The sequence below is a fragment of the Varanus komodoensis genome, unplaced genomic scaffold (genome assembly GCF_004798865.1).
Source record: "Varanus komodoensis strain SLA01 unplaced genomic scaffold, ASM479886v1 scaffold31, whole genome shotgun sequence".
NCBI lineage: Eukaryota > Metazoa > Chordata > Lepidosauria > Squamata > Varanidae > Varanus > Varanus komodoensis.
The window spans coordinates 8,602,789-8,623,986 of record NW_025335780.1 but is presented as its reverse complement, the minus strand read 5'-3'; the positions used below and the strand labels follow the sequence as shown (position 1 = coordinate 8,623,986).

At 41.3% G+C, this 21,198-nt stretch overlaps 1 protein-coding gene across 9 annotated transcripts in view; it reads left to right on the top strand.

The window, feature by feature from the left end:
- MBNL2 (muscleblind like splicing regulator 2) overlaps positions 1–18,984 on the top strand; it is an 86,356-nt gene extending 67,372 nt beyond the window's left edge. For 5 of the 9 annotated variants that reach the window (XM_044437768.1, XM_044437775.1, XM_044437769.1 and 2 more), the window contains 3 exons: positions 679–714; positions 3,769–3,863; positions 14,674–18,984. In XM_044437768.1, coding sequence (XP_044293703.1) covers positions 679–714; positions 3,769–3,863; positions 14,674–14,688 — 146 coding nt within the window. In that variant the 3' untranslated portion in view covers positions 14,689–18,984. The remainder of the gene's footprint in view (positions 1–678; positions 715–3,768; positions 3,864–14,673) is intronic. The other 4 variants (XM_044437771.1, XM_044437774.1, XM_044437770.1 and 1 more) reach the window with 2 other exon arrangements.
- The last annotated feature ends 2,214 nt before the right edge of the window (positions 18,985–21,198 follow it).

Genomic DNA, 21,198 nt, shown 5'->3' with positions numbered 1-21,198 from the left:
ACTTGAACATGAAAGTGCAAGTCTTACTTAACTCTGTGGGCCATACTTCTAGGTAAACATGCTTAGGATTGCACTGCATTTTTAAGCAAAAAATATAGGAAGTCAATGTTTGATTAAAAATCTTGCTAAGCTATCAGTGGAAAAGCCTAATTTGCTTTATAATAGTGTATAAAGCAAAGTATACGCATAATAGTTGGGCAACTCAATGCTGTGTACGTTTGGAAATGAGTTGCATTGAGGTCCCTGAATGTTACACCCATGTGTGCCCTTGTGGTGTTACAGCCCAGGGCTTCCATATTACATATTATTGATCATAGGAGGACATTTTCAATGACATGTAAAGCTGATCCATTATACCTAGATCCCAGTCCAGACCATTGCTAGATAACCCAGATTCTTGAGGGCAATTCCTTTTAAGGGTTTTCCATTGCTGAAATAATGTGAAATGAAGTCTTTGTTGTATGGATTTGGATGAATATGCACACTGTTGTACCTATTTAGGAAAAGAAATGCTTTAAAATAGCAAAGAAGCTATGAACAACCTTTCTGAAGTTGTATTTAACGCACTTTGGCTTAGCCTTGGGATGCTTGGATCTCACTGTGAATGTTAACTCTAAACAGCTAACCTGTTTCTTCCCTTTATTCACTTTTTTTCACCTATCATTGCATGACACACAGGGTCAGTTTTGTGCATGACACCCGCTACCAGTATTGGTAGGTTTCAAACTTCTTTATTGATCTCTTTTTATTGTATTCTGTATCTTCCTTTGTTTGGAGGAAGTGAAACATAATTAGTAAAATTGACACAAATCTGATAGTTCATCTGGACTTTTACTTGAATTGATAAATTTTTCAACTTACTTGTTTGAAAAAATGAAAGAAAAACTCCTGCTGCTTAGATGCAACAACATTTGCTATAATGATCCCACTGCCAAAAGCACGAATACCATGAATTCCAGTCTGCTTTTCTGTTTTCAAAGCAACTTTCTATATTTTATAATTATTAAATCATAAGATATTGAAAAAGCAGTCTAATTGCATCAGTGTTCTAAAGTTTCATAGTGGTGTGCCTATTTCTTCTTTTTGCTGTGTTGTAAGAAATTTTATCAGCGTTTCCCAGAAGTATTCATTTAAATATTTGCAAGAAAAAGTAGAAGCATGCTTTCAGTCTAAATTGCATTTTATCTTGGATGATAATAAAGCAATTGTAGTGCAGCGATCTTGAAAGCATGTGCTATTGAATTCAGTGAGACTTATTAACAAGTAAGAGTGGATAGGGTTAAAGAACAAGAGTTAAAACATTTGAAAGGTTGTCTTACTTGTTTTAAAAATTAAAAGTGTGTTCAACTAATTTGTTTCCCCAGATTAGTCTTGAGTATTAAAATGATCCAGTGGCATGAATTTAGTTTGATAACATCTGTTGTCTTTGAATTAAGGATATGAAATAAATGTTTAGCTCAGATGTTTCCTTTGTGTTCTGGTTAAACACATAACAGTTTATCCATAAAAGTGTACTAAGTAAGGTGAAACTAAATTACCTTAATATCTGTTTTCCTCTTTTGGAGCAAAGAAATTACCAGCTAAATTAGGAAAATTATTCCAGACAGTAAAATGAATCAGATTAAATCTGAGAGTCATGCAGATCCAATGGGATGTATCTTCAGTAGTATCAAAGGGTCTTTTCAAAAGTAAAAAAATAAACTTAACATTAGAGTATATAGAATCAGAATTAAGTTCTATGTAATCATTTAATCTTTTCCATTTCCAGTATTAAAGCAAGAAGTACATTATACTCATAAATAAAAGGTCATACTCTTAAGTTTGATAGAAAATTGTAGGTTTAGTAACCAATATGGCAAATTATTGCTGGTGGAGGGAAGGCATTATCATAAGCAGTTAACAGCTTCTTGATACAAGGATGATGTGTTAACCGTTTACTTAAGAATGTCACCTGGTTTTCTTTATGCTAGAAACAGGATATTTTGAGAGATTAAAAGAGGGAAGTCCTTTGCATAATCGAGCAAAATGCAGTAGTGAACTGGGGAAGAGGAATCAACATAGATCAGCTTTTCCCAACCTGGGGTCCTCCAGATGTTTTGGACTGAAGTCCCAGCATTCCTGATCATTGGCAGTCCAGTGGGAGTCGCTTTCCGACCTGCCTACAGAGTACCAGTTGAGGAAGCCCAGCATGGAGCCAAAGGGGCAAACGCTTGATGAAAGAGAGAGTTGGGGAGCCTTAATCATTGTGGTTACACATTTATGGTACCACAAAGAAAAGTGGCCACTAGGAATAGGGCGGTTATTACAAGCAGTGGAAAAAGCTAGATTATGGCTAAAAATGCTATGCAAGACATGTCCCATATTGCTTCTGCTATCTATATTGAAGAAGAGTGTTCTGCACCCTGAAAGTGATGGAAAACCACAGAGCCAGGATAAAGATCTACAGCACAATCCAATGAAGTAGGTTTCCCTGTGTTTGCTGGGCTTTACCTCTTGCAATTGCTGCCTTGAAGAGAAAAGTAACATGATCATTGCAACTGGAGGGTGCAATGATTTCCGTAGAAGATTTTTGCATTCATTGCTATGGAAAGAGTTCATAAAATAGACTTCAGTGGGAAGGAGACTTCAGTAGCTTAATTCTATAATGAGCATAGACTGTTTGATCTGGCTGCTCCAAAATGAGGCTACATTTTGAAAAAGATGACAAGAAGCAGATTTTGATACTGGTAACACGCTGTCTGTATGCATTCAGAAAAGTCAGGCCCAAATATTATTCTAGTTCACACAACATGACAAGCTTGGGTAGAGTTTGGGTTCTTGAACTGTGGCTCGTTGTGATGTGTGATCCTTGCAGTGCTAATAAACTATGAACAACTCAGAATTCACAACCCAGCAACAGACCATGGTTTCTTCTTGGTTTGTTAACATGGCAAGGTTCATTCAGTACAACAACCCAAGATTCAACAATCAGCCCACACTGTGGCTTGTACTACAAGAACAAAGTTCAGAATAACACCAGGAAAGTGTAATGGGATAAAGGATTTAAGAGCCAAATAGATACTAAACAGGCTTGCAGTGAAAGTAAAAGGTTTGGGTAGAGAAATTCTGCTGGAAAATAACTGTGAACGCCAGTAGCTTTAACATTCGTACTTGTGAAGACAAGTACGAATTGGGCCAGACTTCTTTCTCCTTTCCACTGCAGCTGCACGCACGACCCCCAAAATCTGCTTCTGAGGGTTGAGAAACCTTTGAAAACAGAACGGGATGGAGGTGAACTTACGGAAGTAGAGATGTCTTTTACTTGCATGGATGAAAGCAATTAGGATTCTTATAAGTGAATTCCCAGTTCCGCTAGTTCTACCATACTTGTAACATTTTCATCAGGAGCACGTGCTACTAGATTTCTTTTGTAATTTGGGGAAAACATGACTGTTTTTCCTTAAATGAACTGACTATCTTCATGAAAACACAAATTGAATGTCAAATGATTAAGTAGAAAAAAACCAAGAAGCCCAAAATAACCTTTTTTTTCTGGGAATCGCTGATAACTGTGACAAACCTCCTTTAAATTGTACTTGTAATAAGCTATTTTCCCTTTTGTTTTATTTCTCTGCCACGCTTTCTTGCTTTGCATTGTGATTGCATGCCATCTGCCGGTTTAACCCATGATGGCTTGCCGCTCTGATATTCACCATGCCAAAATTCCACTTCCATTACCATAATGCTACACACTCCTGTTCATTGCTTCCATGGCTCCCCTCCTGAAAGTACCCATGATGCACAGCGCTACGTCCGCCACTGTCTCTGCAGCAGCAACTCCTGCAGCAAGCGTCCCCTTCGCCGCAACAGCCACAGCCAATCAGGTTTGCTCCTTTTAAAGCTTTCTTTCACAAATCCCAAACTCTAAATGAGTGCTGGTACTTACTAAAAAAAATTCTCCTGGAGAATTTTTTTCTTCATGTTCTTTACCCATCAAACTTTATTTTGAAGTAGTTCTCTAGCAAGTACTTACAGACAGGTTGCACTTATTTAGAGTTAACATTTATTGCAAAGAACGGTGTAGCTGTGTCTAATGTTACACGGTTGTGTTTTTTGTTCCTAACCCTGTGTAATTAACCCAACTGATCTATGGTCATTTCAGTAGTGGTCTGTTATACATGAGTCGTCTAATTAACTTGGGAGGGGAGGGGAGGGCAGGGGAGGTTGGGTTAAATCAGATTTCAAATGTTAACTACCCTTTCTCCATACAGTAAGTATAACTAGCGAATTGGTATTTTCCAGAAAGCTTAAACACTGAAAGGACAAAGTCAGCGGAATGATATAGAATAATTCGTATTTTTGCTTAACCTGGTTAGGAAGAAGGCTGCACAGTGTCACTCTGAGATTTTGAGGGAACCTCAGATCAGAAGTTTCTAAGAACATCTATCAGCAATCCTCAAGATCGCTTGCTAATCATTGCCCTTTTCTGGTTGATCTCTGCATGTATTTGAATATTTCTATTAATTTGAGAAATGGTAAAAATAGAGATCAAAGTACTAGAAGCTGGATTGGCATCTACATGGGCACAGAAGATAGAAAGCAGCCCTAATACTGTTCCCTGAGTTTTGGGGGTTTTGCTGAATGCCTAGTTTTGGGGGTTTTGCTGAATGCCTAGTTTTGGGGGGTTTGCTGAATGCCTAGTTTTGGGGGGTTTGCTGAATGCCTAGTTTTGGGGGGTTTGCTGAATGCCTATCTTCCTACTGGAGTGTTCCCTCTTCTGCAGAAAGAGCATTTAGATAGACTGTTCCAGTGCATAAAGCCATGGGAGAAAGTCTGTTAAATCGGAAAGAGAGTGGAGCCTGACTTACATACACCAAAGAAGCGCTAAACTCACTTCAGCTCTTGGCCTTCCAATATTTTCAAAATTCTAGAAACAAACATACAGGAAAGTTCCTTGTGCCCACATGAATCAGTCCCCGTAATCTTAGATTGTTCAGTTTGATGGCACATTTTAATTTATTTATCAAATCCTAGAACAGCTAATTTGTTTCTTTCACATATGTTTTATTTTCTTATATTGCAAATATCTTGGTTCTCTTTTCATAGGATGTTTGCTACAGTGTTGCTCCTGGCTTATGCTTTTTGTCTAGCAGCTGTTGCTACCCTACAAGTCATTTTGATGTCCCTAGAAGTCATTTTGAAACCTAGCACGATGTCCTAAGTCACATTAAGGGGAATTTGCCATTACAGAAGTGTTCCTTTAAAGCAGCATGTATGTTTTTTTAAAGGATGGAGTGGTGTGGTTGTGGCTCTGTAATCATACGATGTAAGGAGCTCATTGTTAATTATTTTTGTATCCCAGCCTTTTCTGCAAGAAATGTAGGGCAACTTATATGATTCTCTTCCTGTTCTCCATTTTTATCTTCTCAAGAACTGTGAAGTAGATTAGAGAGTCAGTGACTAGCGCAAAGTCACCCGCTGAGCTTCATCCATCTCCTGAGTCCCAGGCCAACACTCTGATCATTGGCTGTGTGTGCATTTTTTTCTAATCCATTTTTTTCCTTTGTTCTGGACCTGCATCGTGTCCCCACTCCTGCTAATCAAGGAGCATCGTTTTATATTAGATGCTTTGATGTTGCTTTACCTTGTCCTGTAAGAGCAGAAGGTGGAAGTCGTACCCTTAGCATAGGCAAGCAGAACAGCTATCATTCCTCTCACCTTTGTGGAAGTACGGGAAAGTGGACTCCACCCCAGACCACACCTGGCCTCCATGGCCACATGCACTTTCTGTACACTGGGGGTACCACTACGCGCATGCTTTATGGTCGGACCAGCAAGCACCTGTTCAACAAACAGGAACACACCTGGCCTGGTCTCACTGAACAAAGGGGGAGCAGGTGATGAAAAAGCCTGCGTGAGGTCACCTGATTTTTTCTAGGACATTTCTTTTTCATTTTTCTTTTTAATGCAGCCTCCTTGTTTCCCTCTCTCAGAAAACAAGTTAAAAGAGTTGTTGGAGGAACCCCAGTCAGCAGACGCCCCCACCCCAGTTACTGCTTTATAGCCAAACCAGAGGGCATATTCAACAACTTTACATAGTGGTACCTGTCAGCTGACTGTTAAAAGTATTTCTGTTTTTTAAGCCTGTGGGTTTGAGATTAGTGTGTGATATGGTAGAGTAAGATGGTCTGGTGGAGTAAGATTGTGGAGTAAGTTAATTGAGCAACATTTTCATTAAAGATTTCAAGCATCAGTCATATCTTTACTTACAAAACTGTGTTTAATTTTCCTAATAAGTATGCTCAAGCTAGGTGAAGAGTGACTTTAATTCCATAGTTTGATAGTGAATATTTGACATGTATGAACTCCCTGAGAGTTTGTAGCAAAACTTTGGGTCATTGTAGCAAAACTTTGGGTCATGACTGCTATTCTGGAAAAACTGAAAACAAACTCCCCAACTAGGAACAGAGTTACAGGTTAAATAATGTTGTGGATTGTAGTATACTTAGTTTTCAGGAAGAATTTCAACCAGGTTCCCAGCTAGGTTCTTGTTGACAAGCTAGTAAGGTTGGGGTAGACAGTGCTGTTGCTGAGAGGATTTGTAACTGGTTGGGGATACCAAAAAGTGTTCATTTTGACTGACTGTCAACCTGAAAAGAAAAGGCAAGTGGAATGTTACAGGGATCTGTCCAAGGACTAGGGTGCCGTAACATGTTCCTCAGTGACTTGAATGAAGCCACTGAAGAGATGCTTAAAATTTGCAGATGACATCAAGCAACGCCAAAATGCTAGGGGTGGCTAATACGACAGCAGATGGAAATCTTGGTAGGATGGAGAACGGGGCCAGAACTGACAAATGCCAGCAGAGATAGTTATCCAGTGATAAATGTGTATAGTTAGGACAAATCAAGTGTACAGATATCGGATGGGTGGATGAGATCTGGCTTGACAGCAGAATGCTCGGTTTTTTAGTAGACTACAAGTGAACATCAATCCACATGGTGATGTGCCTGCTTAAAAGCCAAAGCAATTAAAAACAATTCCTCGCAGCATCAACAAACATACAGCGTTCAGCCCACGGAAAATATTGGTGCCAGTCTACTCTTGTTTGGTTAGCCCTCACCTGGAGTCCAGAGTCCAGTTTCTGACTCTGCAGATTATCAAGGAGACTGGAATATGTCCAGAGGACGGTGGCAAGCATAGTGGGTGATACAGAGACAAGTCCTGCAAGAAAAAGTTGAAGGAGGTGGTTGCGTTCACTTGGTGGGGAGAAGATTAAAAAGCAGTCTAATAGCCAGATGTTTGAAAGGGATCAGACAATGCAGGGTTTTTTCCCCAGAGCATATTACCTGAACCAGATGACAGGAAAAGGAACTTCCTGGTGGTACAAGATCATCTGCCTCAGGAGGTGGTGATCAACTGTCCTTCATTTGAGGTTTCTAAGCAAAGGATCAATGGCCACCTACAGGGGGTTCCATAGCAGCAGATTTCCTGCAACAGTTGGGATTCTAGTCTATGATTAAACTGTACAGCATTTATATTCAGAAAAATATAGATAAGCAAACTACCTTTCCAAACTGCACAGAAGATCCATAGAATATTCTGTTTCAAAAAGTGTTTAGAAATACTTAGCGTTTGTCTAAAATACATAGGTAAACTCCAGTAAGGACAAACTTCTGGTAAGTTTATCTAAGACATTTAGGATTTATATACCTATAATTTAGCCTATATTTACCTTTACCCATATTTACTCACATTCAAGGAATTGAAATTTTAAAAACATTTTGTTTTCGGGAACCTCTTGGTACTTCCAAAGCAGCACTTATAGTTACTGAATGGAATTTCTGTTTGAGAAAATAGTCAGCTTTCTGCAATTTGCAAGCTGTGATCTTTTCAACCTTTAGTAGAGAAACTTGAAAAAAGTATCTTCATAGTCTCATAATACAAAAAAGAAAAAATGCTTGGGAGATCTGGATAGATTATAAATCTATCAGTGTCAGTGTGGCTAAACGTCACTGAATCCACACTAAAAGTACTCCAGGGTGAGTCTTCTTAAACCAGTGGCCATTTGTATCATCCTGCCAAATCTTACTGCACGTCAGCAGACTTTGATCTAGTAAAATGTGTCACTCATAGTCTATAGCAAAAAACCACCCATGTCCATTTAAAATTAGATACTGGATTCATTTAAGTCCATCCTTTCCACCAGACTGCCCCGTCATCGGCTGTGCTGTTTTTGCTCTGCTTTTGAATGTTTGCAGTCATTATTGATAAGACTTTGAAAACAGTCAATCCCAGGACTAACTATGGAGGCATTTCATAAATTGCATTCTTACTTCTACTGTTTGCTGATAGAGGATCACACCAAGACCTAGGTGGAGAAGGTACTAGCTGGTATATTTCTAGAAATGCCATTGACTTCAGTAAGATCATAAGCCCCTGATAATGGGATAATAGTACTGACTTGGTCTGACAGGTTTGTTGCAAAGATTACAGAATAATAACATTTGAAAGTGCTATACAAACAAGAACCATCATTCAGTGTTAGATATGCTGTGCGTGCGAAAGGTCCTGGACCCAGGCCCTGTATCTCCAGGGCAAGCTAGCACAGATGCCTTTCTAAAGCTCTTGGAGAGGCCCTGCCAACAAGTGCAGAGACAGTGCTGAGATAAATGGGCCAACGATGTGATGACTTCCAGTGTTTGTAAGCACAGAAAAAGGTGGTGCATTTCACGAAGCGCAAGGTGGGAGACGGAGCCCCTCTCCTGCTCTTCACGCCGTCAGCCATGCTGTCTGTAGCTTGCTTTGGCTTGCTTGGTTCATGATTTTGTCCTGGACTTCAGGTGTTTCAGCCTAGCAAGCTTTTAGCCTTGGTGCTTCCATTTTTAAACTTGAGCTACTGTCAGTTGTCCTCACACCAGCTAGTTATCCATCCCTGTACCGTGCATTTACCTTATGTGATTTACAGTATTTGTATACTGTGTCTTGCAATTCAAGCAGAATCTGGGTTGGTGAACAGCAGAAGCTAAAAACAGATAAAAGAATAAAAACAATAATATTACGAATATGTATTCTGTCTTTCCTGCCAGTTGCAGTTTCTTTTCCCACGCCCTCCATCGGTTTTTTTCTAATATGTAAGAAGGAAATTGAATGGCACTAGCTATGAAATGTAGGGTAGGATAGAATGACTGATTGGGGTGGTTTGGGTAAACTCAGCGTATACCAAGGAATCAAAACAAAAAAGATTGTTGCGCCATCTTAATGACTAAAACAACTGTTATGGCATAACCTTTCTTGGACTAAAGTCCATCAGATGCACGGAGTATGATGTAGAGTTTCTTACGCTAAAATAAAAGGGTTAGTCATCAAGCTGTTGCAAGGCTGTGTTGTCTGCTACAACAGGCTAATACGGCAACCATTTGGAGAGAAGTGAAAAAAACCACTCTTTTAGTAGTTAATTTTTTCTAATATGCTCACGAAAATGCCTGATCGAGCAATAATTACATCGCAGTTCTGGATAATTCTTTCTTGGAAAATGGCAGAAGCAAGGATAAAATGTTATCAGATGCATCTGAGATAGAGTGAGGGAGAGCCCCCAGGACACTGCTGAAGGTACCTGCCTGGTAGCCCAAGACTAATTCTGAGTAGCAGCAACTGTCCTAGATTAATTGCTCTTTAATGAAAGATGCTTGGGACTGAACCTCAGACCTTCAACATGTAGAACATGCTCCATTGTGGAGCTGGGTCCTCTTCCCTAAATTTCCGACCCACACACCCCAGTATTATCCTTTCAGAGCACCCCATTAAGGAAACGGAAGATGCTAATAGAGGTATAAATATATACACTCAACCCAAGCTTTCTTAATGGAGTGATATTTTCAATCACGCCTTAAAGCTGACCATGTGATTAAGATCACTTGGATCTATTACAGTTGGCTTCTTCAGTTTTGTTCAAGACAATTGTCAAAGGATAATCCAGCATCTGCTGTCAAACCAGGAGTAGCCAGCCGTTGAAAGTCTCTTGCGCCTGTGGACACATTTAGAGGAGAAAAGTGGCGGCCTTGTTCATTGTGCTCCGCCGGGGAGGGAGCTGCTGCCGCCAGTCACTGCCAGCCGACATACTTGAGCTTTGTTTTAAGTCCTGCCATTTGGCAGTGGTGGCAAAGGTAAGGAGAAGCAGCCGCTAGCTCGCCACTTGCGACTTGCGCTTTGTGCTGACGGACTGGATTTCGAGTCGGGTGCAGTCCGGTACGTGTTTAGGCAGAAGAAAGCCATGCAGCTCCCAGCCAGTTGGGCTTATGAGAAGTGTCTGCAGAGCTCCTCAAAACAATACCTCCAAAGCGAGGTTGGCCATGCCCCCCTGCCCCCCCCCCCAAAAATGTAATGTCTTGATTTAATTCATAGATTTGACTCTAAAGATGGATTGACTTGTCCGGCAGGGCTTTGCTGTTTCTCACAGTGCTGCAGGTGTGTTTCAGGCAGCCTCACACTGCCAGGGGAGCTGCCGTCAAGTCCAAGGGAAAGGGGCACGTGCCCTTCCCTGACAGAAGTGGGGCTCCACGGGGTGGGAGGCACGGGTTGCGGCCTCGCATGGCAGTGCCCCTTCCCCTGGAGTAGGGAGGCAGGCAAACAGCACATGCAAGGGCCTGGCCCACCCGTGCTTGGATAGGATGTCCAACCCCCTCCCTCCCCTACACTGGGGTTGTCCGGCATGTCCTCAGGATGCAAATCTGGTAGCAGGCAGGGGGCCAGTTAAGGGGTCTGCCCTCAAAGCACGTCTGACTCCAGTCTGCAACCAGTGAAGTTGTGCCCAAGCTATAGCCCGACCTTGGCTCTGGGGCACAAGTGAGCTTCCCTGGGGTGAGCCTCCCAGAATGTAGCCTCCCCACCCTCACCGAAAAAAGATTCAGAGACAGGAGAGGTTAAAAAGAGCCAGAGATCGCAAAGAAGGATGGCAGAGCTGAGAGGAGGAGAAAAGAGCCAGAGAAAGGGAGTGTGCGCGCACTCCGAACGGGCGCTCCTCACATAGGCCCCTCTTGTGCAGCCAATCCATCGTCTGATGAGCACCATCATGTTTTCAGGGATAAAAAGTGCTTCGTTGGGTGCCCGTAGTCATGACCTCCAGAGCCGCAGGACACTGAAGGAAGTGGGAGAGACCCTGAACGCTTCCTTTTGCAAGTGGTGGGTGAAATCCGGTTCCACCTCCCTCTCTTCAGCAGGGCCTGCCTCCTGCTCCTTCATCCTAGTGCAGATGCAAGGCATGGGTTGCTAAAGGTGGCATACTCACAGGAGTGCAGCAGGAAAGGGAGCTGGTAGGCCGTGGGGAAGCACGGGGTTGGCAGTGGGGCCCAAGGGGGCCCTTGCATACAGACAGCCAAAGGAGTCAGAGGCCTTTGCGACCCCAGTTGTGCACGGAGCAAAAATTACATGCAGCACATCCAAGAATGGCATCCGGGCCCTCCTGGAGACAAAGGTTCTCTGGCAGTGAAAATCAGCCTAAATAGGTACCAGACTGAACACTGAAATGGCAGAATCACATGCTGATGAATCCTTTGTGATTTGCTGGTGGGGTACTGACCTTAATTAGAGGTTAGTTATGAATTGGGAAAGAGGTCAGATACCTAAAGGACCTGTCAGTATTTGAGTGTTAATATTGAAAAGATGGAATCATCTGTATTTGGAGGATGCTGTTAATTCAGATTCGTAAAATAGTTGAATGACTTCATTGTGCAATCCCAAGGAAGATTATACTGGGCCCGGAATACCTTTATGGAAAGAGTATGTGTTTAATACACTTGTGTCCTTGGAAGAGCCCCGGAACCACCACCACTTTTAATAATTTTGGTGCTTTGATGTAAATGAGAGAAGCAAATACTTTTCTGTCAGGCTCAGCTGAAAGAAACAGCCTATGCATGTACAGCAGTGATGGCAAACCCTTTAGAGGCCAAGTGCCCAAACTGCAACCCGAAACCCACTTATTTATCCTAAAGTGCCCACACTGCAATAAAACCTGAATATGGAGGTTTTAGTTTAGAAGAAACAACTCACAGCCAGTCCAAGCAAATATATATATATCCTTGGCAGCACACTGACCGGCCATGCAAAATCTTGGACGAGTCGCAGCTAATGAGTTGTGGCTCGTGATGTCATCGCCTGGTGCCGCTACTCCTTTCTGAGCATGCGCACGGCCCCTGTGTGCACTGTGATCCGATGCTCGGCTGCTGGGGTGATACTGGGGCGACTTGGCTCGCGTGCTGGCAGAGAGGGCTCTGCGTGCCCGCTGCGGCACACGTGCCATGGGTTCGCCACCACTGGTGTACAGTATGTATATAGCAAGGGAGAAGCGTATGGCGTCAGCAGTGGTGAACATTCTGGCATATCGCCTCCCCTCCCATTGCGAAACACTGAGGGGATGCTTTGCAGTGTGGTGCTGTTAGAACCATCAAAATAGTTTTGGGAGCTGCAGCGGAAGGAAGGAAGGAAGGAAGGAAGGAAGGAAGGAAGGAAGGAAGGAAGGAAGGGCAGACAGAAAGGAATGGCAGGGGAAGCCCCAGGCCCAGCTCCAGTATCTGCCCGCAAGATCATTAGAATCGTACTCTGATTGCCATGACATCATAATCGACGTACAGATATCAGATGCGTTTCTGAAAAATATCTCAGCCGATAAATGAACTTTTGTAGGGTTATTTGTAGGAATCCGAATAAAATAGTTTGACCATGTTATATGCTCATGCAACCTGGTCACTGTGGCCTGCGGTGGCTTGTTTAAGCCTCGAACATGCCAGGAACCATTTGCTGGTTTAGTCACCCAGCTGGCATGGCTTGTTGGAAGGGGGCCAAACCGAGCAGCCCATGGGTTATTTGAGGGTTGCTTCCCCCTTAGGCAGGTCTTGCCTCCCAGGTTGGCAGAAGCAGACAAGCCACATGTGGGCAGGATGATAGGCAGATGGCCCCCGGTGGGCCATGCAGTGATCCCTGGATCCATGCTCTCTAGTCTTTTGGCTTCTCACCAGTTTTGGAGACCGGCATATCAGTGTCTCCAGCAATTTGCTGTACAGGCATTCGGTGAAGTCTGAAGTCATGCGAATAGACCTTTGATTGCACAATAGGATGTCCCATTCTCTACGGCCCCTTGCAGCTTCTCGCTCACACTGCCCCTTGAGGCGCTCTGAAAGAGTCCCCAAGCAGCTGGGAGACATTTTGAGGGTGTGGGTGCAGCTTCCTATTTCACTGATGAGAACTCTCTGTTGGCAGAAAGGATTAGTGGGATACCACCTAAGAATGATGTATCTGGCTAGAAGAAGCCCCTGTAACATGGCAAATGGTTTTGAACATATCTTGGCTAACGATAGTTTGCGATGGTTTTTATGTCATATAAAATATAATCTTTTATAATAAGAACTTGCAATTAGTACATAAGGGTTCGGATTAAGCCTGCCTCTTTTTATAAGGAATATAAAACTGGATCACCACTCAAGCTAACAATTGTGTATATACGTTCACAAGTGAATTAGCAGCCCTGTGATGGTGCCCAGTGTCTCATATACTCCAGTTAAGGGTGCAATGTTGAAACCTTGTACGTTAAATAATGGAAATCAAACTGGATCCTCCTAGATTATCTCAAAGTAGGTCTTCATTCAAGCATCACGTTCCGTAGGTTAGCTGGCAAACAACATACCAGAAATTTGAATATGCACCCTCAAGCAACTACCTAGAGAGATTTATTGTTGTAAGCCGCCCCGAGGCTTCGGCGAATGGGGCGGGATAAAAATGTTTTAATAAATAAATAAATAAAATTTACCTTCAAGGCAGTGCCTTTTAGAAATACATCAGCCTAGCAATTAAGTCCACAGAATACCAACCCATTTCACTAGCCTGTTGTTGTCATTTGTGAGCAACAAGAACGACTCCTCTCGCCACCCAGAGGGCAGGTTTTACTCACCAGAGGAGTGGCTGTTCAAAATGTTGAAGTAGAGACCTCTTCCATTATTCTTAGCAGTTCCGAATCCCATTAAGCAGGTGATGTATTAATATCTGACTCTTAGTCAGATATTCATGGATGCATATTCCATTCCTGGTTTGGTCTTGAATGCCAAACTAGGATTATAGGAAATATTTGTATGTAGGGTGGCATGGGACCTGGTCACTTAGACTGGGGAACCTGAGCATAGCTACCTTTCAGCAGTGTGTGTCAAAGCAGAGGGCAGAGGTACTGCTTAGGAGATTATAAGGACTGGCTTGCTAATAGTGCATTTCCAGGACACACGAAATAATCAGCATTTTTCTCTGTACCCTCCTACCTCATTGAGCTGAACGAGCGCTACCACTGTAAAAAACCTCCATGTAATTTATGATTATGGTTGCATTTATGTTCCACCCTTTTTCCTCCCACAAGGAATCCAAGGCAGCTTACTCGGTGGTCCCCTTCTCCATTTATCCTCACAACAACCCTGTGAGGTAGGTCAGGCCGAGAGTCTGTGAGCACCACAGCTGAGTGGGGACTGGGACCCAGATCTCCTGAGTCCCAGTCCCGCACTCCAAACCACTGTATCACCCAAGGCCCAGCTTAGCTGAAAACAATCTTGAGCACATCCCGCCATTTTGAGGTGGCAGGAAAGTAAACATAAAGAGGGTTTCATGCGATTGAAAACATCCCCGTAGCACACTCATCAATGATCTCTTTTCTTTTAACAGATAGTCCTGAAATAGACAACAAGAATGGAATGGAATGTCAACAGACCTCGCTGAGAACAGCAAAGCATTGTTATTGTACATACTACCCTGTCTCTTCCTCGATAGAATTGCCACAAACTGCATGCTGAGTAAAGAGTTTGTTCGTCTGGACAAATCACAAAACACTAAAGAGCTAGTGCTGCTATATCATATAGGAATATTAAATATGGTATGCTTAGTATATTCCAAACTAATCTAGTTAACTACCTGATGCCAGCTGTGATGGTTCAAGACATAAAAGGGTAACATTTTACTTTTCAAAGTTTTATACAACACCGTTTACTTCTTAGGGATATTGTCTTACCACCATAATTATAGCTAATGTAAGTAGTCCTATTCATATATTATCGTAGGGTTCACAACTTTATGGATTTTTCAATGTTAGCAATAAATGATTTACATTGGCCACTAAGCCCAGGATCCAGAGGACCACAGAATGAGTTCCACGTGGGCAGGATCACCTGGCGGTGTGCATTTCCCACCCAGCATCCCCTCCTCCTTTGCATGGCAGACTGCTTTTGAAATTGTGACAATTCCAAAAGCGGGTTATGATTCAACACAAGAGTCTTCTGCTCAGAGGAAGGTGAGAGCAGGCAGGGGAGCGAAAAACCACACCAGGCGCACGCAAGCTCTTGAGTGTACCGTAGTAGCTCTTCGGATCTTGGCCAAGATATACCAACAGCAGATTTACCTTTTAACCCTTTGACAATTTTGTACTCTCTTGAGAAGCTCACTTCTCTGCTGGGCAGTTGATGCCAAGGCAAAAGAAGTGATGTGGAAGTGCAGCTGTGTTCCAGCCAGTCACCACCCAAATGTCCCAAACGGAGGATCCAAGGTAAAGCACAAGTTGTGGAGACGCACATGAGCTCGTTTTGGATACGTATTGAGAATTGATACTGGAATCATGGCATTCTAGAACTAAATTAAATCTTTGCACGGTATGATTTTCATACCCCTAACAAAGTCTTGACTATGTTATTTTACAAAGAGAGAATATTTTTTAAGAAGCCTTTGCAGAAGTGCCTAAATTTTGCCACAGTAGACTTGAAACTAAGTAGTACTGTGGTCTGTAATTGAATCTACACCAAGCGATTAAGCTTTCACATTTACAATCAGGTTACCAAAAAGAACTTGTTATGAAATAACTTCTTCCCAATTAAAGAAATGGGACTATATGTGAAATGATTAGCATGATATTCTAATTTAATTCAAACTGAATGCAGTCATTGTTAAAATTGATAAGTGACTTTAATCTAGATGATTAGGAAAATACTGAACAGGATGTAGAGAGAGCTTCATTTTAATCCATTGTTACTGTTACCATATTTTTAAAATCAGGTTAAAGAAGTTGTAACCGGATTACAGCACAGAGAAAGAAACTAGTTCTTTTAAACTTTTTCTTTAAAAGCTTATTTTATGTCACAGAAATATGAAGATATCTTTAATACAGCTATATACATATTATATATACACATACATATATATGGACAAAACAGATTTTAATGTTTACTTTTTTAAATACTGTGTTGATTTACAAGGTAATTATATACATTTGATTAATGTAGGAGGTTGCTTTTTAAGATTTGTTTCCTCCACTGTTGTACCAAATATGTCACATTTCACATTTTATATGTTGCACATATATCACATAAGTACATAGTTTTTAAATTATTGTTTATAAAACAAAAAACAGCTGTCCTATGGAAATATGTATAATTGTTTAAAACATCTGTTTTCTTCATGCAAACATTATGAATGATTGCAGTATTTTAACTTAGCCTTTTCAGATTAATTCTAAGCTTTTTAGCTTTGGCAGCACCGCCTATCCTCAGACAAGAAGCACTAATTGATTTTTGCTAATGAAATTTTTTTTCAGTGTTAATCTTGTTTTTAAAAAGTCTGATATCTGATTATAGTAAAACAGTAACTCTGATCACCTAATGGGGAGAAAAAACCCAAAACTGATGGTAAGCATACTATAGTGTTTGTAATCTTGCATCTGTCTTAATTTGTGAGGAAGATACATTTTATTTTAATTTAATTTAATTTTTACTTGTACATTTTCTCAGTTGTTAAACTAGATTGCTGACTTGGCCATTTACCTACATCTGTAGTTGTTGGTTTTGTTTTGTTTTGTTTTTTTTAACAATAATCCATTTAAACATTTGGTAGTTTATTGAACAAAACTAAATGACAATTTATATATGTTGTTTAAATATTTAAACTGTAGAAGAAACATTTTAGTGAACATGGTATGTTTAACCAACTATTTTCTTAGAACCACTCCTATATTGTTTTCTATCCACTAAGGATCACACTTTCAGTACTAATACAAATTTTCTTCCTGAACAAAAAGAGAGAACCTATTTTTAAAAAAAGAATAATTCCACTGTATTGGTATGGAAGTTTGTTCTGTTTTTACATTAAATATATATATATATATATATCAACTTTAAATAATTTATTTCCAAATAGTTGGGTTGGTCTTAATGGAGTTATGCTGGAATAAGTTTTATCAGTGTCTAAATGCATGAGTCATAGAGGTTGTATAGCTGGAAAAAAACAGTAGCCACCCACATAATCCACTTTGGGATATAGATGCACCCCAAAAACCCTGTCTGGGTTTGTAGATAATGCTAGCTCACGGTAGTGCTGTTGAATTTGGAGTTTTGTGTTCTATAAATCCATCTGCACTAACCATACTTTGTTAACCACAAACAACCTAGGAAAGAACCAAGGGTTAGTTCTTCGATGATGTACTCCGGGTTGTTGTTATGTGTGCAGCCAGAACCAAAGGTGATTCTTGGGTTGTTTTATTACAGAAGCAGCAGGCAAGAATGGCCCAAAAGCTCCGTTCCCTGTGTGTCACAAAGGCATTTGTGATATGCCAGAGGGAGGGAGGAGGCAGGGCAGGAAAACAAGAAACCCTTGAAACAAACTGCTGTTTGATCGTCTGCTAGGAAAGTCCCTGGATAGGGCAGGAAGCCATGGGGCATTCAGGGTGAAATAATGTGTACGTTGGCTTTATGTGGAAACCAGACCACCTCTGTCCACTCGTTCCCTCCACATCTCATTGGCCACTTTATTCTTCATCTGCTTCCCTCTGCGTTTCACTTGCCATCCGATTCCTGTCCACTGAAGCTCTACACAGGCCTTTGCCTGAGCAGGCGCGATTTGCGTTTGCAACGTCTTTGCAAGCATGTTCGGCCACTGCTCAGATCTTCGCACTCCATGCGCAGAGGTCTTTGAGTAGCAGCTGGGGGAGCATCCGTGGGTGGTGCATGTACATGTCCTGTCTTCGCTTCAACAGTATTAGAGTTGCCTGTGAGCACCAGCAGAAGGCTTTTGTGGTCCTCCATTCCAGCCCCACCGCAATGTTCTTCCCCAGTGAGCGACTCACCTCGCAACCCTTGGGCACCTGAGCCAATGATACAGCTTCATCTCACCTGCTTGCCTCACCTTGATGTTCTGGTTTCACTTGTTAGCCTGTACCACAAATCGGACCCTGTGTTCAGGTTTTATCTGCTTATCTGAAAAATCTGCAAATCCCCAGCCTAGCTCTAGCTTGCCCCTGTAAAGGCAGCCCAGCCCTGTCATTTCAGCCACATTCTGTAGGATAAGAGGACTTCCTCATTCACAGAGATTGAGATCTCCAACAAGGCAAAGTCATTTTTCTAGGCCTGGTTCCCTCCTGCTTCTACTTGGCTGCAGTTCATTTAGTCTCTGTGCCTCTTGCTTTAAATCCAAATTGATTAAACTAGCATAAATATAAAATATTAACAACATACTTTTTATTTATTTATTATAGAGTAATTTTGTAGAATACATTGAATTTGGGAAGATTTGAAACTATTTTTTGGTATAAATATTATTTGCCAAAACTTCATTTATATTTTGGAAAAGAATGTCTAATAATGGTAATGGACCTTGTGTTGGTTTTATTTTTAAATAACTCCCTTGAAATTACCATAAAATGAGCCAATATAGTCAGGCAGTACAGAAGCTCAGACATGATTTCAAGTTACTTGAGATGTCTCTCTATTTTCTGTAAAAGCACCTCACCGAAATACCTTAATTTGCCCATCCAAAACAATCAGTGGCAACATTCACATCGCATACTTTTTCAGTAACAGTTAAATAAACCCCTTATATTATTCCATGTACTGTAACTATTTAGCAGCCTGTTTAAATACCCATTTATGAATTTGTTGAGATATTATTTAATTACCCAATGTGGAACTATGGAAATAAAAAGGAGCATTTTAAAATTAATCTTGTACCTCAGCTTTATTTTTTAGTGGTGATACTGAGAGACATGATCCTAAATGGGAAAGAGGGAAAATGGGAGCGTACATTTTAAACAGTTGTGGGTAATAAAGAAATAGAGGCCGTCAAACAGAGAGTTTGTGATAAAAAAAATATGAATTAGCATGCAATGCAAATTCACGTAGAAACTACACCGATCAAGAATTCATAGTACCAAATAGGAAAGTACAAACAAGCGGAACTTGAGCTTACCAGAGTTCACAAAAAATCCTTCCTGAAGCTTATTCCGGCTCAGATCCGTATCAGAAAGCAAACTGCTTTTTTCACATGCAAATCCATGCATATTTTCTGCATATGTTTCCAAATATATGAATCAAGCTGTACATATCTCTGAAACATACACATTATTCTGCCATTGAGTACAGCATATTTGTGCACATTTTTCAAAGTACACATTTTTCATGCACAGTTTTCAAATGTAAATGTGCTGTGAAAGGCATTATTTTTTGGTCTGCAAATGGCATTGCAAACTTAGAAATGTATGGACCTGCATCCAGGTCCATGTTTGGTCTAGAAAGGTGCAAACTGGCTAAACCCTGACCAAAAAGGAACTGGAACCAATTTTTCATGCATCCCGATTGGCAAACTTTTATCCCAGGAAGCAGCTATCTCAAAGTGTCCCTAAGACAACCTACCCAAGGTGGTTCCTGTTGAGATTCTTTTGAATTACCATATTTTTCCATCTATAAGACGCCCCCATGCATAGGACGCCCCCTACTTTTCCTACCCATTTCCAGCAAGCAAGCTGCTGCCACTGCCCCCCAGGACCTCGCCACCCCCCCACACATGCGCCAGTCTCTCTCCCCAGCGCGCCCACGGCCTCCCATGTATAAGATGCACCTCCATTTTTAAGTAAATGATTTTAAGAAAAAGTAGTATACGGGAAAAAAGTACATGGAAAAATAGGTTTTTAATATTTGCACTCCGTGATTGCTCCCCGCATACACCTTGAAAACACAGGTGGTTGGCGTGCAAGGCTGTCCAGTGAACAGGGCACCTTTGCAGCAATTCTCTCAGCCTAAGAGGTAAAGGTGGCAAACCTGTGCTTGGACTTGAGCTCTTCACTGTTGTGGTGGGGAAATCACAGTCTGAAATAATGGAATACTCATCCAGAAAATAGTATTTCCTCCATGTAACAAACTGCAACGCCAGAAAAACGGTTGGCTATAACCCTTAACTGGACAGAATAGTTGCCTGTACAGGAGGTTTTATTATTTTTTTGAGAGGAACAGCATTCAGTGATGCAAGTCCTACAGCCTAGTCTGGGCAGTTTTATCACATCAGGGTTGCAGCCTGGAGTGTTTGTGACAGTTACTGCTTGTAGAAACTGTTTTTACACTTGTTTTGATCGTTTTATATATGCTTTTCTGCGGGTCATTGCTCAGGGTCTTGCAGAACCCCGTACAAATTCATTAGACTAAGACGTTGCTTGCACTAATTGTGCTAGGTCTGATCACAGTTGTATTATGCTAGCAGCACACCACCAACTCGTGGCATTTTTCCCTTGCACAATACTAGATATAACCCAGAACCGGCACAGTTGTTATGAGCAGTACATTACTCTAACGGAAAGTTGTGATGAACTGTGCTTGTGCAACAGCAATTTGTGCAAAAGCATATACAATCCTTTGTGCAACAGCTTGCACAAACAGGATTGAAACATGGGATTAGATTTACAATACAAAACATCTGGTGCAAGCATAAAAACACTGTCCATAAACAGTACAAGTTTTGTACTGGTGGAATGACATAAAAAATACAATGGTCAGTAAAAACTATGTCTTTGTTTTGTAATGTTCAACCTGGTATCCTCCAGATGTTTTGAACTGTAACTCTCATCATCCCTAACCATTAACTAGGCCAAATCAGAGTTGTAGTCCTAAATATCTCAAAGGCACCAGATTAAGGAAGTTTGCTTAATGTATCAATTTCTCCTTCTGACTAATACCTCTCTTGAGGCTGGTAAACAGGCAAGTAGACACATTTACCTAGTAAATAACATGTTAACTTACCCAATAACTGGTGGAACAAAGATAGCACACAGATATTTGAAAACATTGTCATGCAGCATTCTGGAGGTGGATGGCCAATCCAAACAGGCATTTAAGTGCAGACTTCTCATACTGTTACTTGCTAGAAAAAAATTCCACAAACCTTGGC